Below are 27,332 nucleotides of genomic sequence, written 5' to 3' on the forward strand. Positions count from 1 at the left end.
TAATAACTAGTTCTACAAATGTCCCATAAATGACTTTGTCAAATTTTGCTCGGTTGAGACGGTACTATCGGTAGTGATCGAACCATCCCTGGGTGGAATCACGAACCCATTACCGAATTTTTTTAGGCCTGGATTATATTACATAATTGTGTAGGTACCATAACATCCATTCGTGAAAACCAAAAACCAAACATTCTAACAGTCAACCATCACATCCTGAACGGAGGCAATCAATTTTCGGCCGTTAGTCTATCGGAAAACCGCGAACCGAGAGTGCAATCATACGGAAATTGCGAGCCTTAATCGAAATCGCTCTGTGTTCAATTTTAGTCTATTTCAATCCCTCTGGCTCCATCCCTACTTCACGCGAAAGGCGCAGAATGTATCATTAACCTCATCCCTCCGCAAATGACATCTATCTTCTATTTTCCTCGATTTAACAGAACCATTTCCCGGCAATGGTCAACGGTACGGTATTCTGCCAGAACATGGACATTAACCACAAAACAGATGAAATGATTAGATAAAATCGTGTATTTTAATTAAAAATTTTCTCTATAACTCTACGAGGCTCCACGGGCGCTAGGTCATAGCATTCCGCTTGCATGACCGCAATCAACCGAAGCGAGAATCAAAGTACTAAAATTGAACTTTACTTCGAACGATGTTGTTACATAATTCTACCACCTACCGAGAGGCGTTTCTGCTCACAGTGGTTAGTACGATATTATCTGATCGGCTAAATGATTTTTCTTGTACCCCTGAATTGAATTGCGGGACCAGCCGCAGCCCAATTCGATTAGCGTGTTATCGGCTACGTCTGGGTTCGTTTGTTTTCTGGTTCTAACAAATTAAATCTAACTGATGTATTTTTGTATTACTAAACAGTAGGGGAATGTCGTAGCTCGACCACTGGTCGGCAATTACCCATAACTTCCGTTTTAAAAGGAATTTTGGCAATCTAAATATGTTTTTTTTTGTTTGATTATAGTCACTTTAACAGCTTGGGTCATTCGTGTCTTCTGCGGGGTTGGGATTTGAACCCGGGTCCCGGATGTGTAAATTTTCGTGAACATATATCATGTTTTGATCATAAAAACTGCTTTTGAAATTATAGAAATCAATGCCCCTAACAAGGTAAGACCCGTGCTTTTTTCTTATCTTTCTTGTTCCACATCGCCATATTGTGATGTTGCTCCCATTAGCATAGAGCATGCTTTTTTATAACAGTAGCAGTTTCTACTGCACATTTGTGGCAGCTGTGAGGCTGACTCCGCTTTTACTTTATACAAGCAATGCGAAAGACGTACACTAGCGATTTCAACTGAAGAACCCTGCGACAAATCCGGCGGCAAGATGTGACACAGACGAAAAGCTTTTTCTTTTGAAATGGTAATTGCATTTAGAGGATGTTTTTCCGCGTTATAACTGGATATCATCAGAAGGGTGCGTGTTTTTTACGGAACAGACCCAGCAAAGCTTCTTGTCGGAAGGCGAAATTTATCGAATGTTCATTAGCTTACTTGATAAGTCACACACCACGATACATTATTAGGTTTGAAACTGACTAGATCTTTAAAATATAAAAAATATACATAGAAGAATTAAATTGGATAAGTTTTCTCTTTATTTAATTTCCAGGTTTCGGATTCTACTAATTGTAAGACGCCCCAAAAACTTTAGTAAAAGGTATTTAATGGGCCTGTTGCGATTTTTAAAAAGCTGTGTAACAAAAATACGGGTACTGAAAGTGCCCATTTTCCATTATTAGCTCTCCCATTAATCGATGCCTTTAATAACTAAGTTTTTGAAATAATAATAATATAATTTCTATATAAAGAATTCAGTTGAAAGTAAGTTTTATCTTTCTTCAAAGGTGAGCTTTCCAATTTAGAACTTACAAGTCATATTGAAATGAATAGTAATGAATAGCATCAATAGTTCGATGTTAACATAATTTTATTCCTATGCTTTTCTAACTGAATTGAAATCACCGAACGAAGGCTATTGAAAAAGCAATATCATTACATACTACATACTCTATGAATACGAAAAGTAGTAAGTTTTCCGCTCTGGAAAAGGGCCCAGCTAATTGAGTCAATTTCAATAATTTATTTGTAGGTGGTTTTGTGAAACACCGATGAAGATTTTTTATCATATAAATAAGGAGACTCTAGGTTCTTGGACAATCTTCGAAAAGGTTATGATGACAAATCTCTTGCTTCATGTAATCCTTCCCGATATTCACTATGACAACGTTCAATCAGAAAATAAGAAAAGAAAAAATATAAATCGTTGAAAAAATATTCTAGTATCTCTTGTATATATGAATTTCGATCACAACCTGTGATCTTCTTCAGTACCAATACTTAGACTGTTTATAATATAGCAGCATGGTCTCCTATTTAAACCCAATAGGTAAATCAGCAAAGTAAAGTCTAGGTGCCACATTCTGTTTTCGAAACTTGACATTCAGTTTGTATTTGACACACTTATCAGCCAGCTGCAGGGCCAGCACCATGATATCCTATTGGCTCTAACAGCCTCTCCCAGCCGAGATTCTAACACACGATGATTGTTTTTTTAAACCAGCGTTGTACACCAAGTTCATTTATTACGAGGGGGATGCGTGCCGTGTAAAAAACCGTGTTATTTCGGGAAATCGTGCAAAAAAAAATCCGTGCGAAAAAAGAATTGGGTGTACCTCGAGGTCAACTAAGATATCAGAAAATATCAAGAGGTGGGTAGACAAAGCAATGTTGCCGTGTTCCCCAACAACCAATGATTTAAGACAACCAACCGGTTAAGCGGGTATATTAGATTTTTTTCTTTTCTTATACTTAGAGATTCAAATAACAAAAGGTTAATTCAAATCAAGTTTTAAAACTCTTATGCTTAACTTTCTGAAATATATCAATATCTATATATTTATGTATACATACACTCCGATATTTGCATTTCAACATTCTCCAAGCCATTGTATCATTATATATCTTCCACCTATTTGTTAGCCAAATCTACACAAATAGCGAATGGTACCTTTTCTGAAATTTGCATGAAATTTGAACACGGCGTACAAACATAATTTGTAGCACATCTTTGTACCGTCTACTACCATGGAATGCCGTTCCGCCCAAAACTAAGTAGTATTTCGAAACAACCTCGTCGCGATACGAGTAAAGATCATCACGCTTCTAGCGGCGTCTGTTGGAAGATAAACTTCCCCCAAAATTCCTACCTGTAGAAATATGGCGCTCGTGTTGAAAATGCTGTTAATTTCTACCTCGCCACTACCGCTTTCAAGTTGACCTACACAACAAGCCGTATCTTACCGTCAGCGCAAACAGCACGAACAGCTTTACGAGCAGATGTTTCCCGAGCCGCCCCCTTGCTGCATGCCAGTTGAAGTGTTAAATGCGCAAATTTATTTCAGGTGAAGTAGCAAAAACGCTTGAAATTTATTTACTTTTCTGAAGAAAAAGTACAAGCTGAAAACTAAGTGCACTCACAGTTTGAAAGTTTGGGAAGATAGACTGCACAAGTGTCGCTGAAATTTATACCGAAATACTTACAACTTCAAAATTGTACCACCCGAAGAATTTTGATGATTATGTGATGATTAAGTAAAACGCTAAATGAAGGAATTCATTGGCATTGGCAGTAATACTCCAACTCCTTAGGAAACGATGGTTTAACAATGATATCCTCGAATTTAATTATTGTCTTATCTGCCTAATGCAGTTAATTATGATTTCGAATTCTCTCGCCTTCTTGCTTTCAATGGTTTTTATCCCGTCGGTGATGAAAACTTTTGCAGCTGACTTATAAGAAATTTATACGGAACCAAAAATAAATTGCACCACAAACATTATCATGAGAAAAAATCTCATTTTAGCACTCATTTTCATCTTCTTGTGCCGGTAGTGCTCCATCCAGCTAGCTAACCGACAAACCAGCCAACTAATTATCTTCTGAACGATAAAAAGTGCAGTAAAAAGCGACTAAAGATAGAAAGAAAGAAAGTGGAAATTCGACTCAATTTTCTGCTGCTATCTCCATGCTGGCCCATAGCAGTGGAATAAAAGGGAAACCCTTGCAGAAGGTATGGTTTTATTTTTCTGGAAAATATTCTTTTACGTTTAACAAACTGATAGTATAGTACACGTCTTGATCTGTGATGTAGAAATACGCCGAAGTTATTGCGTTCGCTTTTAAAAGTCTTATCGAACATTCCTGATGATATGGTAGAACTCAATGAAGAATCGTAATGTAATATATCTTCAAAATCAACTAGAGAAGTTATGTTTCAACTGTTACTGTTTTACTGGAAATGTTAATTATTTACGAAACTGTGTAACATATTTGTTAGACCAAACTTCATAGGAAGGAACGTGTCTGAAATGAAAAATTTGAGTATGTGCTCCTTTTAGCATTTTTAACTCTCTTGTGTCTATCCTCGGCATTCGACGAGTTAGGAAGAAATCTCTATAAATCATAAATACTACTTACTTTATACTAACATACACTCATACATTCCCATTATAAACCAATCTACAGCAAGTTTCTAATCATTAATTTTTCGCGCAATTACATTTCGCGTGCCATCAACGGGCGCTTGCAAACAAGTTGAGTAATAGGATTGACCTATGTACTATAGTAGTAGGACGGTCCTAGAACGAAAACAAATGAAGAACTTAGCTATTTTTTCGAATTGCATATTTTCCCTCTATTTCACCCAAAAGAACTCCTACAAGAAGTGGATGATGAGGTAAATAAATTTCCTCTGAATCAGCTTCGACGATCTGCTATCTGTACAGAATATCGGAGTGAGAGTGAAGGCACTTCCGGATAACGCAGCCAAAAGCTGAAAGGGTAAAATTCACGTCTCCAAAGGTTGACAACGTCCAACGAGGACATGCTGTGTGCCATAGGGCAACTGCACCAATATTCTACTTACAAACTTACGAGACTCCTGCCAAGCATCCTCGAGAACCGCGATTTACCTTGTCACCCTATCGTACGTATATACGGTGAGTTTTTTGTGCCAATCCGTGCTTGCGGCCAAAGTGCTCATAGGATTTCCAAGGCTTTGATTTCCCTGGCTGTTGATGCTGTTGTCGTTATTTCGTTTCCGTTTCCTATTCATCGCTTGCAATGTTTGTTTGAAATGCTAAAATCATCAGAATGATTGAAAGGACAATATTTACTTTCCACTGGTGCTTTCAGAATGAAGATGAAAAAATACCCTCCGACAAACTCTGCGAAACCCAGATAGTTGGATTGAGGAAATTGCGGGAGAATCGCGGGAACAGGAAAAAGTCGTTCAGACGAGCATGAATTATGTGGAAAATGTAATCGATTTTGATGATGCTCCAGTTGGATTTACCTTTCGTGTGGCATTTCCGCCGGTGATGGTGCTCTACGCCTCACGACAGGCTGAGGGTCCCTTTGTAATTCGTCGTTGCTTTGTCTAACAGTCTTTGTTTAAATGCTTGTTCGTAAATCAGTATTTAGCATCATGCTAAAGCTCGCTCGTGCTACTAGTAACGGTTGGGAGCCAACCACTCATAAATGTGTAACATTATTGCAGAAACTATATCTAGAAAACGCAACACGACAATCCAGAATTATGTGAAATGCTATTAAAAATGTGAACTATAGCATAAATGTGCATCCAAAAATAGTAATAAAATGGATTGTGGAGAATGGAAATCATTTGTAAACATTTTATACCATGAGGACTACAATTGAATCAATCAAAATTAACAGTACCTCATTCCATATACGATGGTTCGATTTTCCAGTTGAAAACACTGAGAAACTAGCAAGTTTGCAGCGGGTAATTATCAAGATGCTAATTCTAACAGTCGTTTCGATATTTAATTTTAACCCACAATGAAACCGACTGGAATTTACAAAATATTTTTCATATTAAAATATACTAATCTAATGTATTTTTCAACCTCTATGTATTAGATCAACCTCGCGTTTTGTCTTAACTTATGGAATGAGTATAAAAATTAATTAATATGCATGTACATACTATTAAAAAGACTTTATGGAAATAAAATATTATAGTACCATCGTATAGTACCATCCAAAATAGAAAAACTCATACACTCATCAAAAACACGGCAATTTCTAAACTAAAATTTTCCAACTTTTTCTGGAACTGATTAAACTATGAATTTGTCAGTGCAATTTTTACATTTATTATTATTTTGAACTGAGAAATTGTAATACGTTATAAAAACATTCAACTAAAATAACTGTGTACAATCCAATCTCTTACGACCACATAGGTACAAGATTAACGCAAAAGTGGAAGTCAATAGCCACTTGTGACATTGATATACTTCACTCTCGGATGAAAGCTCCTTCAATTTTCAAGTTGCTTCCACCGTCATTTGAAAATACACCCGAGGTAAAAGGACGCTGCTGCTGGGAATTAGCTTTGATAACAATCATTCCTAGATGTATTAATATCATGGATTGATGAGTTGGTATAATCTAAATAACGTGTGTTGTTGCTGTAAAAAAAAGTCATATCCAGTATCATTTTCCAATTCACTTCGGTACGCTCGGTTAGAAATTATTTATACTCATCTTTCAATCAACACTGAACAACCCTCAAAAGGATACAAGCTCAAATGATTCAATTGTAAAACAATACGCTTTTTGTGTACTAAAACTATAAATGTTCATTTGTGGAAATCTATTATATCTATTGAAACTGGTGATTCAAATTTAAAATGATGTCGAACATGACATATTTATTCATAACTTAAAATGGAACGCATATAATCTTGCTATCTATTTAGCTAAAATAGTGTTTAAAAGTTCACGATAAAAAATATTCGGAAAAAACGCTTCCAAAAAATGTCTCATGTAAACCAACCCAAACAAGAAATCGCATCAACCTATAAAGTTATAAAGTTGACAGTTGGCTTGAATCGGAAAAAAGTTCACTTTTTAATTTTCTTAATGTAGTGAAACAATGTAAAAAATGTGAAAAAAAGAGAATTTATTAATCGTGCAAAAAAATATGGAATTTAGGCATTTTTACCGAAAATTTAAATGTGAAAACCAAATCTATTCTTGCTTTTAATATGCTTTTAATACGTTATTATTTTCCATGCAAAATTCTACGAAAAAGAGACAAAAACGAAAGAAAATTTTTTTGCCGATTTTCGGAAATTCCACTGTTCGAATTTCCATTTCTATTTCGTGCTAGAAGCGTTAACTCAACTCGTACACTCATTTTTCGACTTTTTCAGGCAATAGATCCAACAGACAATCGATTTTATAAAAAAATTAACTCAAATGCTTCAAATTATTTTTTTGTCCCCCGATTTTGCAAGCCAATTTCGAAGGGGGGTTACAAAAACTTTAGAAATAATTTGCAATAGCCTAAGCTAAAGAACAAAAACGTAGGCTTTTTTGACACAATCTCACTCCGGATGACAGAATTTTAAAACAATACATAAAATGGAGCACACTGAAAAACGCTGATGCTTTCAAAACGCACCGTGCCTTTGAAAGAAATAAATTCAACTGTTCGTCAGCAGCATGAAAACGAGTAGCCAATTAATAGAGACGATAAATAACATTTTGTAAATAATTAAAAAGTAGTATTAGCACCGCTTCGAACAAAATCTTGCTTTTCATGGTATGCCATTGAAAAAAAAAAAAAGATTCCGTATACTAAATTAGATAAATATCTGCAGTAAATACTGCAGTCGTTGCGCCTGAAGGTCGAATGACCTTAATCTAGCTTGACGAATATGGAACTGATTTTTATGAAGTACCACTAAATAGTATTCTCTGCGTCCCTTTTTATTTCGTACAAAAGGAAATAATTAATTTATTGTCTTGCCATGTTTGCGATGAATCAATCTTGAGCTTGTTTAAGCAGTATGATCCATGGAAAACAAGGCTTTTGTTTGCTTGTTTGTTTTTTTCCTTTTCAATTATTAACACGTAGTTTATTTCCCTTTCATACTACGATTGCTTGTGCAGCCATTCAGGAAGCGCTTGATTATTGAAAACCCAAAGCAATTGTAATATTTTATTTCGGAAGGCCTGTTACTGATAAACAACTCAGCTGCAATGTATTATGTATCGTGCCTAGCGGTCTCCAAATTGACTCTGATGACAATATATTCCAACTATTCTCGCTAGCATACGGCAGTAAATTATGATACCCACTTATAATAAAAATAATCTGTACAATTAAAACTTCTAGATGAAAGTAGCTAAAATGGTTGGAAATTTGTAAGTCTTCAAATACTGATACTATCTAGTTTAAAGATTAAAAACTTGAGTTGTGGGTTCAAGTACCACCTGCTCAATCAATTATCTTTCATAGTATGTATATCATTTTTCGCAGTTCAATCGGTTTTGGTTCTTCACAAAAATACACTTATTTTTCTTATGAGCAGTAAAAATACTTAATGAGTATAAGTCGACGAAAAATAAAAAGATATTTGTAAAGTCCAGCGCATCGAATTGCTCACAAAGAAGCGTTTTGAATAACAATTTCCTTTTGATTGACTTATTTACTCTCAATTTCTCTTATTATTATATACTTATATAATGCGCTGAGACAGTTAAAAAATTTGTATTTAACCAAAGTCAACCAGACAGTGACTTCTTGTTAACTTTATTTAAAAAGAAAATTATTTGGACTCAAACGTTTCCAAAGTAATTCATGCACAAAATACGTCAAAAACAAGAGTTAGATAAAACCGTTTCTCGTCTAATCTCCCTCATGGCATCAACAACAATCCTCTCGTCGAATGTTTATTAGACAACAGGAGACAACCTTTTAGCAAACAAACTTTTAAATTACTTATTTCGAAAGGTTTCTGCTTATAGAACAAGCCAGCTACGAAGTTAACCCACTTGAGATTCAACTTCCATTTTACATTCCGGGAAGTAAGCTGTTTTGCTTTATTGCTGCTCTACCCCTATTTCCTCCGTATGGACCCTTGCCTTGATATCCTTTCGCGAGGTAGGAATTCCATCTTCAGTCGATCACTGAGTTGTAAATCTTCTCTATTGAACGGCTCGAGCTTAGCAGTAGTATCGCAGAAGTTGCGGAGTTTATAAATTTGCATTTAATGGACCTAATGGATCTCAACTTGCTCACCGACGATGAATAACGGAGATGTTCACTTATGTCGATACTGCGTTGGATGGAGATTGAACTACCGGTTTATAGAAATAGCAAGGAAGAATAATATTAGTACAGAGGGAAGCTGATTTACGTTACGTTCATGTTTTTCCTGCTGATGGTTGATGTCTGTTTACTATCTAGCTATGTAGCATGCAGATGGACAGAGTCGTGTCAAACTATTGATTTACCCCGAAGAACATGTTTTGCAATGGAGACAAATGATTTAATCAGAACAATGATGACATAATGGTCATGAGTTAGTGATGGATTGAGTATTAGATTAGATTTTAAACCAAGTGCTCAGAGACGTGCAATATATTCGTATTCACCCATAATATTGATGATTATTCTTTCAAAATGAAATACCTATAAATAATAAAATATAACAACACTTGTGAATCCATTGATTTGCTACGCATGCAAATTGTGAATTTGGAATTGTTTTCATCACTAAAGATAAATAACTAGTCTCCAACGTCAAATTGTGTTTGAAACATAGCCAATGGTAATGTGTGTATATGTCATCTTATGAACTTGTTGAGTGGTGTGATTTTCTAACACGGGATACTATACAAGCAATGGAAGTATAATTTTAAAGCACGATTCGAAAGCCTTTTGCAGCGAAAGTTATCTAAATTTAACTGCAGTCATTCCGTAATTCAATCCAATTATCACGGTTCAAAAGGTTTTCATGGCGAGGTGATTTTCATAGCACACACGCTAAGCATCTCGTGAAGACAATAGACAGATTATTGAATTGAATGGTCTTGGCTGAAAATAAAAGATTATGCAAGAACATGGGCGTATCATAATATTTTTATATGAATTTCAACTTGATTGTAAATTATAACAGATAGATTCAATAAAAAGGAAAAATACCGCAGAACGGTTTACGTAAAAAAACAATGCCTGTGTGCATAAAATTCGTTACGCTATCAATTAAGCAATTAAACCGATTTACTGGTTATTTTGCCGCACAATTCCTCATTAAAAATATTTATTAAGCAAATTTATTGGTAATACCGTTTTTCAAAATTACAGATATGTACATTTAATTTTCCGAAGAACAAACCCCATATGATGAGCTAATTCGAATGATAACTTGGCTTGTGGTTCAATAGTATAGGTTCACGTGACTTAATGCAATTAGTTATACAATTCAACCATGATAACGATCGTTGTTAGTTTGCATACCAGATGAACCGGTTCAAATGTACATTACATACCAATTGGCAACACTGTGTATTCCCACCTAGCATTAAATTAGAATAATCTTGAGCAGCAATTGACAGTTGATAGATATGCTGATTTATTGATAAAAAACACTAAAACCGGCAACCATCAGTTCAGTTCAGTTAAAATAAAATCTTAGTAGTAGTACGATCGCGATTTTTCACATTGCCCTTTGAGGCCCGATAATACTTGTCCGAATCCCAACCCAACAATCTGGTGCCGTGACCAGGATCTCTATCAAGATCTGTCGCGAGTGAAAAATTATTATACACAACGTAAAGTCCCAACACGAGGGTAACAAAGAACCTCGTGAAAACCCGTAAAAACTAGTTTACCCGCTGCATGTGGAGAACAAAGAGGGAACCTAACCTCAACCCGGATCACAGTGATATTTCCCCAATCCGTTCCAGCACGAGGGTAACAAAGAACCTCGTGAAAACCCGTGAAAAACTAGTTTACCCGCTGCATGTGGAGAACAAAGAGGGAACCTAACCTCAACCCGGATCACAGTGATATTTCCCCAATCCGTTCCAGCACGAGGGTAACAAGGTACCTCGTGAGAAAGCTAGGTTACTCGTCGCACGTGCAAAAGAGGAGAGGAACGTAACCTCTAGTTTGAAGCCCGTCTCGCTGCCTGAGTGAAAGAGAGGAAACATAACCTCAAGTTTCGTGAACCGCGTGCTGGACATCGTTCTTGGCGCTTGGTTTAACGATTTTTCCTGCTAATGCGTACCAGTTGCACCCGCAGCGGAAGATTTAGTCGCCCGAATAGCAGCTCAACATTTTTTGTAATTTTTTATAAAAATACAAGGCCTCTTTGGAAGAGGTACCAGGTGAGTACCTTTCCAAAGTAAAATAAAATCCGTTTTGCGGTACTTCCTGGGTCTCTTTTGGTTCCAGAAACGTGCTCGAAACCGTTCCCGTTTTGATGTCGACTGTTAAAATGCCTGCCGAGAAGAAAATGAAAGCTAAAGAGTTGAAGCGGAAAAATGTGGTGGAAGCGTTGAAGCGCATGGATGAATTTCTAGTGAATTACGCTCCAGATGAGCATCAATATGAAGTGCCTCTACGACTCGAACGCTTAGAAAAGCTAAATGAAGCGTTCGAGATGATCCAGTCGGAATACGAACAGCTAGATGATAGCGAGCAGTTTTTAATTGCGAACATGGAATGTCGAGCAAAAATAGAAGAGCAGTATTTTCGCATCAAAGCCAGCCTGATCTCAAAGATGCCCCCGCCAGTCCCCGTTCCTGTTGCGCAAACTTCAGCTTCAGAACCCCAGCTCATCCCGTCCGGTCTAGCAAATGTGAAATTGCCAACGATAACGCTGCCAGAATTTGATGGAGATTTCAACAATTGGCTGACGTTCCACGATACGTTCGTTTCGATGATTCATGCCTCAACAGAAATTTCTTGTGTGCAGAAGTTCCATTATCTCCGTGCGGCCTTGAAGGGAGAGGCTGCCAATCTGATCCAGTCTATTACTATTACTGCAGCAAATTATTCGGTGGCATGGGATACCCTTGTCAAGCGCTATTCCAATAAGGCAATACTACGCAAGAAGCACATTCGAGCGCTTTTGAAATACCCGAAGATCCCGAACAGTAACGTCGATGCTCTGCATAAAATCGTGGACGACTTTCAACGTCATGTAAAGGTGCTGCAGCAATTAGGCGAACCCGTTGAACATTTCAGTTCTATACTGATAGAGCTTTTGGAAGATAAGCTGGATGACGCCTCATTGCAGGCATGGGAGGAATCAGTGTCATCGGAGGAACAACCCACGTACACTAAGCTGATTGAATTTTTGCTAAAGAGAACCCGTGTACTAGAGAACATTCTCATCAACCGTCCCCAACACGGCAACCCCAAGTCCGGTGGCCAGCATTCAGGAAATAAGAAACCCTTCCAGTTCCGCGTGAACACCAATGCCATGACCGAAGCTGCTCCGAAGATGTTCCCGCCCTGTCCCGCTTGTGAAAGAGACAAACATCCCATGGTTGAATGTCCTGTTTTTATCGGATTAGACGTAAAAGGCCGTCTCAAAGTGCTTACCGATAAAAAACTGTGCAGCAACTGCTTTCGAAGTGACCATTTTGCCCGGACCTGTCGGTCCAAATACCGTTGCAGACACTGCCATAAACGACATCATTCCATGATTCATCCCGGTCCTTTCCGGTCTGCAGAAAACGACCCCGTTGCTGATCGTGCACCGCCTGGCGCTTTTCAGATTGCTACCGCAGTTGCTACCCCGTTTTCACCCGATCCAGTTCAGTTAAATGCTGCTGCAAAGGAAACTAGCGGAAACGTTATCCTGTCGACCGTTGTTCTTTTAATAGTTGATGCCTACGGTCAGGAGCATATAGCCCGAGCCCTGTTGGATACTGGATCGCAGCCTAACGCGATCAGTGAGCATTTATGCCAGCAATTGCATCTTCCTCGAAAAATTGTTAACGTACCCATTGCAGGCGTGGATGGTATAACAACCAATTCGAAATATCAAATCCGCGCTGAAATCCGTTCCCGAGTTACCGGGTTCAAGGACACTCTTGATTTCTTGGTCCTACGAAAAGTGACCAGTGACACACCTCCCAGATCGTACACTGTTTCACAATGGAAAATTCCCGATGGAATACAACTCGCCGATCCCGAGTTCAACGTTAGTCGTAGGATCGATCTGATTATTGGTGCCGGTGATTTCTACACGCAACTGTTGGAAGGTCGGCTACGATTGGCTTCTAACAAATCCCTGTTAGTTGAGTCTGTGTTTGGTTGGATAGTAACAGGCAAGACCACAATACCCGCTGAAGAAGCCCAGCAAGCACCAGTAACTTGTCATGTGGCGACAGTTACATCAGTCGACAAACTGCTCGAGCGTTTTTGGGCTGTAGAAGAAGTCAGTAAAACAAATTATTCGATCACCGAGCAAGAGTGCGAAGACCTTTTTTCTGCCACGACAACCCGAGATGCTACCGGAAGATACATCGTTCGATTACCGAAACAGTCTAAATTCGAACAGCTGATTGGAGGTTCGAAGTTCAACGCATTACGACGTTTCAAGTGGCTGGAGCAGAAATTAGAAAAGGACGCTGACCTTAAGCAACAATATTGTGATTTCATGGCCGAATATATTTCCCTGGAGCATATGCGTGCCATTCCCGAGGACCATTTGGACGGTCCCGAAGCTTTCTATCTCCCGCATCACCCTGTAATCAAAACTTCCAGTACCACCACTAAAGTGCGAGTGGTGTTTGATGGTTCCGCGAGATCTAAATCCGGACATTCGCTTAACGACGCCCTGCTTGTTGGCCCGGTAGTGCAGGATGAGCTACTAAGCAACATTCTACGATTTCGCAAATTCCCGATCGCGCTTGTAGCGGACATCGAAAAAATGTACCGCCAAGTTTTGATACACCCAGTAGACCGCCGGCTGCAGCGGATCTTTTGGCGATTCAACAGTACGCAACCCATTGGCACATATGAACTTTCGACGGTAACCTATGGTCTCGCCCCCTCCTCGTTCTTGGCAACCCGAACCCTGCACCAACTGGTGAATGATGAAGGTAACCTGTTTCCCAAGGCTGGCCCATCAGTCAAAAAATGTATGTACGTCGATGATTTCATTGGTGGGGAACATTCAGTAGAGCAGGCGATCCAGCTACGCAACGAACTCAACGAGCTATTGCAGAAAGGTGGCTTTTGTCTTCGTAAATGGAACTCGAATGACCCTAAAGCACTAGCTGACCTCCCACAAGAATTGCTGGGAACAAAAACATCCCACAAATTTGATTCGGAGGAAACAATCAAGACGCTGGGAATCAGTTGGGAACCGGCAAGCGACTTGTTCAGCTTCGACGTTGCTGTAAATCTGCATAGTGGCCCAGCAACTAAGCGCAGCGTACTTTCAACTATCGCCCAGCTTTTCGACCCGTTAGGCCTGATCGCTCCCGTAATCGTCCAGGCAAAAATCCTATTGCAACATTTATGGCTCTTATCTTTGAAATGGGACGAGGAAGTAACGCCGGAATTCCAAACGAAGTGGTCGACGTTCTGCCAAAATCTCCCGGATCTTCGTAGTTTTCGGATCGATCGTTTTGCCTTCCTGCCCCAGTTTTCTTCCGTTGAGCTACATTGTTTTGCAGATGCGTCAGAAGCAGCTTATGGCGCATGCATATATGTTCGCTCCGAATCTATCGACGGCGAAGTTAAAATCAGTTTATTGGCATCGAAATCAAAGGTAGCTCCCCTTAAGCGAATTACAATTCCCCGCCTGGAACTATGCGCGGCGCTGCTTGGTTCCTGTTTATATGAAAAAATTATCGCTGCGCTGGAAGTGAATTTTAGTGCAGTTTACTTCTGGACCGATTCAACTGTAGTCCTGCAGTGGTTGAAAGCGCCTCCTCGAACTTGGAAAACTTTCATCGCAAATAGAGTTTCAACCATCCAGTCAACAACCCACGGTTCAACCTGGGCGCACGTAGCTGGCGCCGACAACCCCGCGGACATGGTTTCTCGCGGTTTTCCTGCTGACGAGTTAGTCCTTAGCAATAAATGGAAGCATGGACCTAGCTGGTTATCCTTACCCAAATCGAAATGGCCTGTGCAGCAACCTGTTTTGGATCCGAACCCAGTAGAAGAAATGGAAATAAGACCTGTAGCAGTGTCAATTGCGCAAGAAAATACTCTCAACCCGTTATTTCTACGATTCTCGTCGTACCAGCGCCTTCTCAACGTCGTCGGTTTCTGTCTACGATTTGCCCGAAATGCACGTGAACAAAATCAAACCTACCGAGTTCGCGAACCAGTTCTTACTGTGGAAGAGTTGGAAACTGCAAAATTTGTTTTGGTAAAATTGGTTCAGGCCGAATCATTTCCCGAAGAAATCAAAAATTTGCGCAGAGGTAGCAGAGTAGCAACACGATCTCACATTCGTCTTCTCAGCCCGTTTCTGGATGCACAAGGTATAATTCGCGTCGGTGGTCGGTTGTGCCTGTCCGACGAACCATATAGTGTGAAACATCAAATAGTTATTCCCGGATTCCACCCGTTTGCAAAGCTGCTAATCAACTTTCATCATCGCAAAGTGTTACACGGCGGCAACAGTATGACTTTGGCTGTCGTTAGGGATGAATTTTGGCCTTTGAATGGAAGGAGAGCAGTGCACAATGTCATACGAAATTGTTTCAGATGCAGCAGAGCAAATCCCCGTCCCATACAACAACCCATCGGACAGCTACCAGTTGGCCGAGTTACCGCTAGTGAAGCATTCTGTCACACTGGTGTAGATTACTGCGGACCCCTGTATTTGAAACCTACCCATCGCAGAGCAGCAGCAAGGAAATGCTACGTCGCAGTATTCGTTTGTCTTGCAACAAAAGCCGTTCACCTTGAGTTGGTGGGCGATCTATCAACGAACACCTTTCTCATGGCCCTCGACCGTTTCATTTGGAGGAGAAATAAACCGTCGCACATATATTCCGATAATGGTACCAATTTCCTCGGAGCAAAGAATACCCTGCATCAACTGTACATCATGCTTCAACCAGGACCGGAGCAAGAACGCATATCGAAACATCTAGCTGAAGATCACATCCAATGGCATCTCATTCCCCCCCGCTCCCCGAATTTCGGGGGCCTTTGGGAGGCCGCTGTGAAGGTAGCCAAAAAGCATCTCATTCGCCAGCTCGGAACCGCAACTCTATCCTACGAAGAACTTACTACTGTATTAACTGCTGTTGAAGGTTGCATGAATTCCCGCCCGCTCACGCCACTTTCAGAAGACCCCAACGACTTGTCTGCGCTGACTCCGGCGCACTTTCTGGTCAAAAACATGATTCGTCCGCTTCCCGAGCCAGATGTTAGAAACGTGCCTATGAACCGGCTTAGCCAGTATCAACGAGTTCAAGCTTATTCACAACGATTCTGGTACCGATGGAGGAATGAGTATCTCAAGCAGCTTCAAACCCAGTACAGCATTAATCCCGATCGTTACACTCTCGACGTCGGCTCGGTGGTAATTCTCAAAGACGACTCGCTTCCACCAGCACGATGGCCATTGGCCAGAGTTCTAGCAATCCATCCTGGTCCTGACAACATCACCCGAGTTGCTACACTACGAACGTCAGCCGGAATATTGAAGCGATCTGTATCGCGAATTTGCCCGCTTCCCTGTGTCACCGAACATCCCGTAACGAGCAATGATCCAGAATAATTACCGAACTGCCGCGCATCCAGCAAAATAGGAGCACATTAGGAAGTGAATTTATAACTTAGTTAAATTGAAACTTATAGACAGCGTAGTTGAAAAATGTATTTTCAAGGTGGCCGGTTATGTTAGTTTGCATACCAGATGAACCGGTTCAAATGTACATTACATACCAATTGGCAACACTGTGTATTCCCACCTAGCATTAAATTAGAATAATCTTGAGCAGCAATTGACAGTTGATAGATATGCTGATTTATTGATAAAAAACACTAAAACCGGCAACCATCAGTTCAGTTCAGTTAAAATAAAATCTTAGTAGGAGTACGATCGCGATTTTTCACATTGCCCTTTGAGGCCCGATAATACTTGTCCGAATCCCAACCCAACAATCGTACAATAGGAAAACTCATACTCCGAATAGAGTATAGTTGTGTAAATTTTCATAAATATTTGAATAGAAGAATAAAGTGATAGAAAGTAAAGGTTCCTGGTGCCACCACTGGAAAGACGGCTAATTCATTCATTCATTTTATTTCTTGCACTGAAAATCACTTCCAAGTGGCGCCAACTTGATAACGGGCTCTTCGAAGCAGAGTTTCAAATAAAGAAAAATTGGAAGCTTTCTTCCAGAATTAATTGAAGCATACAATTAGATTAAAACTGTCACAACTATTGGAATCTTCAAGCGAAAAAGTGTGTGTAGAATATCGAAATGATCCATCGATGGTATTTCCGCAGCCAGCTGGGCAGTTAATCAGCCATCCGAAGATTAAATTTTCAATTTTCGTGATCAAAGCCACATAGAGAATTTCATGTGCGTTCAATTAGAATAGAAATTTCAAAGCTAAATTAAGTATTTGCTATTGGCTTCCTTTTGATCTCTGACATAAAGTAATTATACAACCTAATTAAATAAATATAACAAAAGATATTTTAATTCCTATAATTGAATTTATGCCACATTTACTACCCTTGGTCGTGCACGTCCGTATCTAAATGAACTGCAATAATTATAAAACGCTACCGTAACCGCTTTCACCTACATTTACATCAATCACATCTGGTAGGTAGGTAGATACTATGACGGCACTCTGATAATGAAACTTATTGAAACTGTATTTGCAATCGCATGTTAAAATTGTTCCTACAATAGATGCTGTGAAAGCAAGGCGCAGATCGCGATTAGTTTATTTTAAGTTTTTTTTTTATATTGAACATTGACTTTTAGAATCCACTCAATTATTCTGGCATCTACCATATTTAATGATGAAGCAGAATCAAAGCTAAACCAAACTATTCCAGTTAGTGAAAACCACTCAAACCGTTTAAGCGGTACAAATGAGAACGGGAAACCGATTTAAAAACGGTATCCTAGCAAATTCAATTTATTTACAATGGCAATAACAGCCGACCACCGTAATGGAAAAGCATCTAAATGCAAATGAGCCAATTCGTACGTCTGTGTGTGAAATTGTGGAATTACAGGCTTCTCCTTACTCCTGTGTACGCTGTTCATAAAAGCTATCAGACTATGAGAGGTTATTCGCCACTGCAACTGCATAAATTAGTTTTTACTGGAATTTGTGTCGATATAGTTTGAATTTTTCTTCATGGACAACTGGGAATAATAATAATGTAAATGTTACATTTCCACTAGATTTCTCAGCGGACAAATAGTTTATATGCTTCCAGTGCTTCTGGTTTCCTTGCCCCAGCTACCACAGCTACCCAGCTAGCTCGCTGCACCATTGGTACATTTGTAGTGAATGACTTTCCACATTTAGCTACGATCTATTTATTGCGGACGTATTCTAACCGATTAAAATCATCACCAACTTTTCTAAAGCGCGTAACTGTACACTGTAAAAAACAAGCACTTAATGCAACACTCAAAATAATTTTCACGTCGAAACTGCTTGAAAAGTTAAGTGATTATTTTTCACTTTTCACGTCATATGCATGTGATTTTAAGGTGTTTGCACACATACCATGGTGTTTACGTGAAAACCACACAACTGTTATTATTTTTACTACTTGGTATTTGGTTTGGTGGATATGGAAATTAGTGGTCATGAAGATACATTAATCTCTTCATCTGCACATTGTTTTCCGAATAGAGTAAGAACTGCAAACAACAAATAATCAAATAAATTTTTTGTGTCCATGTAGATTGACGAGCAATGTTATTAAAAAAGAGTATTGTATAAATTATACATGACCATTCTAGTTTGAGTCACGCGAGTGCTTGATACCAAATTCGTTGCTTAGTTTCTTCTAATGAAATGATGCCAGATGTTGTAACGACAATCTCAGTATCCTATACGGCATCACTGGAAAATGATGGTATTCATAATTATGATATGATTTGTATTCGGAAGCACTCAAAAAAATGACACGTTCATTTGCATTAATAATTATGTTAACATTTGGTTTGCAATCGGGATACATTTCATTTTATTTCTAAAAGTAAAGTTGGTAAAGTTTACTAGACTTGTCGGTAGATCGATTAATACATGCACAAGCTTCTTAAACTTTAATTTTTTAGTGAAAGTTCGGTGGACGAGAATTATGCATGTTTTATGTAGGCAGGACGCGCAAATTTTTTTGTGAGCATGCATACACTTTTTTGTTTGTACAAACGCGGATTAGGTGCTTGATTGGTTTAATGTTTTGAGAAAATCCGCCAATTGCGACAATATTTCGTGAAAATTTAAGCATATTTAATGATGCTAAAAATAAATATTGTTGGAAACTCCGTTTCAAGTGAAACATTAGCCAGGATTTAAAACTATTTATTTAGCAAAATGCGATACGCGATGAAATTAGTGTAGTGTATTTGTTGTATAGTTTATGTTTTATACTGCGTTAACTTTGGTAGGAGGTCTTTCAAAAGCAGTTTTCTCATCAAAAGGAATTTTCTTTTCAACAAATTAAGTTCAATTCAGTACATTATCAATCAGGCGAGCAGTGGATATCATTTATTACTACAAATTAGCAAAATTTACTTGAAAAATTGCTGTTAAAGCGCTATGAAGATTGATTTACTAATACAATCAGAGCAATGATTGTAATCATTATTAAAAGATGATCTCTAATTTCTCGGTAATGTGGTTAAATTTTTCTTGGCATTTGGTTTCTACGGTTATTGTAAGAAGGGTTAGTAAAATGTTAGAATTTTTTTTTTTGGTATAGGTTATTCAATTTAGAAAAATGAATAAATCATTAATTTGAATTTGTCAATACACCAAAACAATTTCAACAAAAAATTAAGGTTTTGCTATGCGTGATGCATGGATTCGTGCAGTTTTCAGATTCGTTTAAAATTAAATTGCAACGAAACTAAAAGAAATAAGCGTGCCGCGACAAAGAACGTATTATTATAGAACAGCACCAGAGCTTTAAATTAGTAAATAAAAACAATTATGTTTGATGCCTGATACTTACTTTGCGATTTTCGCATGGCCGTGTGTTTCACACAGCTTTTAAATTGTCATATCCTAGAATTAGAATTTAGAATTACCCCCTGAAACTGATGATCGGAATTAGGTACACTGATAAACAATACTACGATGAATTCAGTGGACAAAAATCGATAAGAATCAGTTTAAAAATCCTATGCAGTTTTTTTGATGCAGACCTGTTAATTTATGCGTATTTTTCCATGACATATAATCGAAAATACTCACACATAGCTTATGAAAAGACACATAGCTTATAAATACCTACATGTCAAAGGTTCATTTTTAGTGAGGACCCAAACCAAACTCATGTCTTAGGTGATCGGAGTTAGCTGCTTTCAAGGTGATAGAGACTCCTTTCCACCAGTCTTCTGTAGTTCAAACTATTCGAAACAGAAACTGATAAAACCTGCAATATGTAAGCGAAATACGTGTCAGTCATGAATAAATTTAATAGTGGAATTTAATTGTGAAAAAAGTTTTCTGTCGTTTAATTTTTGTATGTACACTAATGACCACTGATATTCGTAAATACACCATACACCTGGCCATGTCCTTACGATTGTAGAAATAGCTACGTTAGTTGAACACCTACTTTAAGAGGATGCGCTAAAACACACGCAATCTTCATAGGTGTTCATGTACCCAGTAATATACGATTTACCAAATTATATGGTATTCCAAATGGCATGTGTAGTATCAAATACAAATATATAGGTAATATGAGTCAAAATATATGAATGTTTAAGCGTGAAAAGTATAATGAAAAGGAGTATATATGGGCAAAAGTAGAACAATCTCACCAGCAATCCTTCGAACGAAATATAATTGCGTCATTTGAGTTTCCATCAGTGCATGTAATATTCAATAATTAATTTAAAATTTCTTCTGATATCCATGTGCATTATTTAAACTTGTTACGGCCAAAGCTTTCACGGTACAGTAGGAGGTATTTGATAAGCTAAAACGAAACAAAGAATTAAAATAACATATTGGGCTTAGCTACTAACAAGGCCGTGTGACTCAGCCGTCTAGCCAAAGCCTTAGTTCAGGCAGGCAACTTTAAACCAGCATCGCACCTCCTAGTTTAGCTTCTTAATAGAGCATTACCGGGTATGGCCGCGTGGAGGCGCTATGTACACTATGCCCACTGATAGTATTATATTATTTTTTAAATGTTACTCAAAGTCAAAGATTCTCATACAATCACAATATATGGCACTGGTATGTACATGAACAACGTAGCACAAGGAAAATAAATTAATCTCTAGTCAGCAGCTTTGCTAAACTAACAGTAAAATTCGATTCCTTCCTATACCGAAGAGAAACAAACACTAAATGTGTAAGTATCCTTTGGTCATGTATACTAAAAAACAGCATCTGCTTCTATCTGCAAGAGATACGTTGGAATAGATATGGGAAATAATCTATCCTTGTCGGACGATGGGTTCCAAGCACTCTGGTTTGCTTTGCACAATAACCATTTGGGGTGGATTTCGGCAGAGCTTTCTTCAATGCTCGAATAACAGAACAAAACGGTGCGACAATAATAAAATGTAATAAATTTTATACCTTTATATTCAATTTGTAAGCGGGCGAAGAATCTTTGCTATTCGCAAACCACAGCACCAAAGGGAGTGCGGTCGGATTGAAACGAAGACACGATACTCTAGGCGAGTTTGAACTGTAAATAAAAAGAATAGCTTCCGATTGCCGAGGGGTGGATAAAGCGATTGGATTTTATTTTACGAATGGGACAAAAATCGCAGCGGTAATATTTGCTTTACAGGAGCTCAGGTTACACGCTGCGGGTAAAAGATTCAATTTCTCTAATTGGTATTTTGAGATTACAGAAAAAAGATAAAATAGAAATTGAATTTTTAAATTGATTTACTTTTTGGTGCCGAGGGATTTAGGAATGGGAGAAACAACTACTATTGTGTGACAAAACGGAGTGTATATAGCTTGGACAGTTACATTAGAGTGCCACGGTCAGTAGTCAATCGGCTAAAAGTAATCGACAAATTATAAAAGTGGTTTTACAGCAAGCTTTAAAATATTAATTGACTTGTTTTGTTGTCTCTTTACCCATTGCTGGCAGGCATAATTAAGAGAATCCCAATGGAATGTTTTATGTATTTTATCATTTAGATAACAATAATTGATGGACGTGGTGCGTTTAAATTACGCCCCTATTAATGGTAATTTATTGCGGAGTGAATTACTGTACGTCTGATTCCAATACAAATTCACTCTATGAAATAAATAATGCATTTACGCAACTATTAGCATCAGCGCTCCACCATCGTAATGAATTTTAAAGCGTATTATTGAGAAATGAGCACTTTGCTATAAAAATCATCATATCTATGAATTCAATTATTATTGTTATTATTGTTATTGTTCCTAACGGGCAAACCTACTACCGGATCTCAGTAAACCTAGTTTGACGTAAACATAGCTTTTTATAAACAACACAGAAAAAATTGTATCAAATTTAAAATTTTGAGACAAAATATTAAATTCTCAAACATCACGAATTAATTTAATTTAGTAAGTATACTATAGGGCAAGTATACTATAGGGCACATTAATTTTCGCTGTCGTCTAAGCGCAAAATTTCAGGCACCACATGGATTTTGGGGAAGAAGCAAAAAAAATCTTATTCACTAATTTCAAGAAGTTCCACGTTGGGCCCAAGAAAAACGGCTTCACTTCCCCTGTCTCTCTGTACTCCTATTAATCACTATACACTGAACGAATGTACGACATCGAAAAACCACTTAGAATTCGTTGCATTTCCGGTTCATTTTGCTAAAAGCAAATAAAATGAGAAATTTCCATAAACCATCGGTACTGATTGGAAGATGATTCAATTACCGGCCGCAACCATTGCTGAAGCCGCAGCCATAAAACAGCATTATTGTAATCAGATTAAAAGAAGCCTTCCCCGAAAAGTCACAGTGCGCCCTTATAATGGCAATGATTATAAAGAGCAAGGGCAGTACAAAGCCCTGAGTGGCGAAAGGTGCCGACGAATATTAGGGCCTCCTATACAAAGAATGGGAATCAGTTCTCGGGAAAGCAATGTGCCGTTTCGCGACATTCCAAAGCTGAGTCTAGTGTTTAACGCTGCTAGATCGATAGAGAAAGGAAAAAAAATACTGTGAAAGCTTGATGATAAATCTTTTAATTTAAATTTACTGCCGTTTTACGATGTTCCTGTAGTATTAGGTTTAGCAATTTATTTTACAGAAGTACCATCTAGTCACAGAAAAACGTTGAAGGTTTTTGACAAATACTGAAACGTTTTTTATTGACTAAGCAAAATTAGTGGTAGTCGCATAAACAAAGCTCATTATATTATGTTATGGTTCCCCATTGACAGATTCATGCTTAATGATAAAGGCAAATTTGCCTTGTCATTAAAAAGACATTCTATTCGTTTTATGAATTGCATTCAAGCACGGAGCAATCCGTAAGCTGTTAAATGGTTAACCTAATTGAAAGCATTGAAAAATCACGACATTTCCAATTACAAAGTAAGTCTCAATTGGTTTTTCTACTGAACAATGTTAACCACAGTCTCCGCAACGAACATTGGCTTGACCATTTTTGTTGCCTCCATCAGAAGTTAAGTTGGCATTTTGGATACAATCGAGAGTATTTCTAAAGCACTCTGCTATAACTGTTCACGACCAGATTGGTAAACGTTCCGAAAGTAGATTGTTGCTTCCAGTAGCTGCTTCTGTTGCAGACGGCTAGTTATTTGAAATCATCAGGACTTTGCTTTTCGCAGCTGCTCGTGCTCATACTTTGCTCCGCTAACTTCATTTCATCGCCAAGCAACGCTGTTTTCAAATTAAATGTTTCAAGTTTGTACCATAGACGCTCACATCGTTTACAATTGCACATGTGTACATGTGTACATGCGGCACTGTAAGTAGGCAGAACGACCATGTTGTATATTTTTTTAATGAACAGGAAATTGCTAAGCGAGAGCTTTCAATGAACAAAATGTTTACAAAAGACTGTAAAACTTGTTAATATTCTTATATTAAGCACCAACCAATGCATTTAGACGTCTATTAGGTACTCTTACAGTTTCACTGTCGATAAAGATGGGATAAGTAAAATGGAACTACTGCATCAATGGAACTGCATCAATGTGGAAAATGAGTAAAACATTACAAGTTAGTTCACGCATTTCGTTTAACGTTGCAATTGTTTCTAGTCAAGATAGATCTGTGAGTGAAGGATAACTAAAATATAGTAGGTACCTAGCATAAAAAGAGCGAGGCAGCAGGAACGGTGAGCCAACGGGAATAACTTCGCCATAAAGCTTCCTGGAAAGTGAAATTTTTGAACCTATATCATATAATGTAGTTTGAGCCAAATTTGTTAATTTTTCAATATATTTTTAAATAAAACAAAAGTCATTTTTGGGGAGAGGGTCAAAGTAAATTTTATTGCAATCATTTTCAGGTGCTTTCCAACAACAAAGCGCATATTGAATCCAAATTAAATTTAATAAGAGATAAAAATAAAAAAATATAACAATCGAATTGTTTGCCTTCACCACTATTTCACTAATTTTTTATAAAACTATCCTATTGGGAACAGTGAGACTCACAGCCAATGCCTACGCCTCGAGAATTTTGTTCAATTTTTTTGTATTTAATTGTAAATCAATCCATATGAATTCACTGATAAATGAATTCTGAAGTGTAAGTTAAAAGACAGATGATCTTGACTAGTCTTTCAACTATACCTATAAAAATGGATTTCTGTCTGTCTGTCTGTCTGTCCGTATGTTCCTTATAGACTCGGAAAATACTGAACCGATCGGCGTGAAAATTTGCATGCAGAAGTTTTTGGGGCCAGGGTATTTTCTTATGATAGTTAGAGACCCCTCCCCCGAATAAGGCGGTAAATGGCCACCCAAAGCATTTTTTAACTGTCTTACAACAAATGAAGTTGATACTTTGTATGTGGTTAGGGTAAAGGTAGCTTGAATGTTACGTTACGAAAGAAAGTTCGCGGTAAGTGGACAGAATCATCTTTGTTTGGTTGATAGCTATAGTGCCAAAATAAAAGAAAATTGAAACCGGATGGTGTCATTTGTCACAGGGTTTGTGTAATGCGCTACATTCTTCAATGGTTGTTGCAAATGTATGCCTTACAACAAAAATGCAAATATTATAATACGAAAAGAGCTTCGATTGTATAACGAAAAAACAAATCATCAATGTCTTATCACAAATCATTTCGAATAGTGGCTTGCTGAATAAATCTCACCAAACTGTTGACTTATAACTCCTGACATATAGAAACCACGACCACGACCACGACGTATCCAGCTCTATCGTCTTTGGAATCAATAATTGAAGATGTTACACTAGTGGTACTAACAGTAATTGCACAAATAACTGCGAGCGGCTTTGTGTTCGATTCCTTCCTAAGCAAACGATGATTTTCCACATTCGAGTATTAATGAATTTTCATTGTTCAGATCAAACACGCCGGCATATATCCTCTTCGCAAAACTGCAAACAGCCACATCATACATGCTTGCACAACGCCTTTTAGCTGAAGCTGAACACTTTCGAACATTGTCACCAAAATGGCAACATGTGTACCTTAATGGTCATCAAGTACAAAGCGAGCCTGATTAATATTCGCAGATGAGTAAGCTCATGACTTGAATAACCGCGTATCTGCACGTCAGAGTTTAGAGGAGAAGAAAATCCAATATTGGTCTCAAGGGTTTATTGAAGCGTACCAGATTATCAATTACTTACTTTTACTTTAGTTTTTCAGTGACAATCTGCTTAGTGAATTAGCGTTGAATTTAGGAGCCGTCTCCACGTTTGTCGGTTCAAGGGCCGCTCTTCGATCCCCCCTAATACTCGCTGCTCTAGCATCCTCGTCAACAGCGCTGCCTCGAAGCCGTCGGTTTCTGTCGGATTTTCTGATAAATATTCTTTGCGTTGGTCTCTCATCCGGCAACCTTGCTGCGTGATCAGCCCACTGTGGCTTGCCGTATTTTAGTCGCTTCACAGTATTCGCATCTTTGTATCATGATGTGACAGCGCCACATTTCTTCTTCTAATATGCCGCCTAAAATTGATGGCAGCATCTCACACTTACGGTGAAATGAGTCGTCATTGATTTTGTGCATTTCACAAGCACTTTTTTCTGTTCCAACAAAAATTCTGTTCATGAAAATATATTCGCTGTGTTGGCAAGAAAAATGCAGTGAATACGTTTTTAAATACAGAATCCCTGTTTTGGGTCTAAAAACTGCTTCCGAAATTGGCCTTTCCGACGAAAAGTTAATGACTGCTAGTTTCCCCTTAAAATCGCCAAGAGCACGTCGGTTGCTCTCTTTCAACGTCCATGCTTCGTGGCAGTAGAGTACTACCGGGAGAATTAGCATCTTGTAGAGCACGAGCTTCATACGAAGTTGCAGGTTATGGGACATTAGCTAGCTACAGCTAGGCGGTCATATTGGCAGCTACCATTCGCCTTATTACTTCATGTGTCCCCAGCGATCATATACTTTGTTGCTTTGTTTTGGTAGAATTTGTGATAAGCCTTATCTTCTCAGCTTCTTCCTTAAGATGGTGTACGCCTTTTCCACAGTTACAGTTGCGGTTAACACCGATGATATTGATATCGCCCGCAAACCCTAGGAGTATGTTAGATTTCGCGATGATAGTTTCGCTTCTCTGCACGCCTGCCCTTCGAATAGCACTTTGCACAGCAATGTTGAACAGCAAATTCGTTAACCAATGACAATGCTTCAAATCAGGGATGGTTCGATCACTTTAACACAATTTTAATTCATTTGACAGTGCCGGTTCAGCCGAGCGAAATTTGACAAAGTTATATATGGGACATTTGTAGAACTAGTTATAATCTACAACTTTGCTAAATAAAGTCAGTGAACGTTCACTGAGCTACTAATGTGCTAGAAGCATTGTAATACAGTAAATACAAAAGATTCAGACTACAACTTTGCCTTGTAGATAATAACAAGTTCTACAAATGTTCCACACAGAACTTTGTCAATTTTTTTCGACTGAACCGGTACTGTCAAATGAATCAAAATTAAATCAAAGTGATCGAACCATCCCTGCTTCAAACCATCTAACGTCACAAACGAGTTCGATGCTTCATCCGCTATTCTGACACTTGATGTTGAACCATCAATGATAGCCTGTATCAGCCTAAATTTTGTTTGGAAAACCAT

General features: G+C 38.3%; 1 protein-coding gene across 1 annotated transcript; it reads left to right on the forward strand.

Moving 5' to 3' along the window:
* Nucleotides 1-11,354: 11,354 nt before the first annotated feature.
* On the forward strand, nt 11,355-16,622 carry LOC128738643 (uncharacterized). Its single transcript, XM_053833939.1, has one exon. It carries the CDS (start codon nt 11,355-11,357, stop codon nt 16,620-16,622), a length of 5,268 nt encoding a protein of 1,755 aa, XP_053689914.1.
* Nucleotides 16,623-27,332: the final 10,710 nt, after the last annotated feature.

Source organism: Sabethes cyaneus, chromosome 2, assembly GCF_943734655.1.
Source record: "Sabethes cyaneus chromosome 2, idSabCyanKW18_F2, whole genome shotgun sequence".
Classification (NCBI taxonomy): domain Eukaryota; kingdom Metazoa; phylum Arthropoda; class Insecta; order Diptera; family Culicidae; genus Sabethes; species Sabethes cyaneus.

Excerpts from the sequence above, each read along its gene's own strand:
- LOC128738643 (XM_053833939.1), top strand. The coding sequence starts at position 11,355 with ATGCCTGCCGAGAAGAAAATGAAAGCTAAAGAGTTGAAGCGGAAAAAT.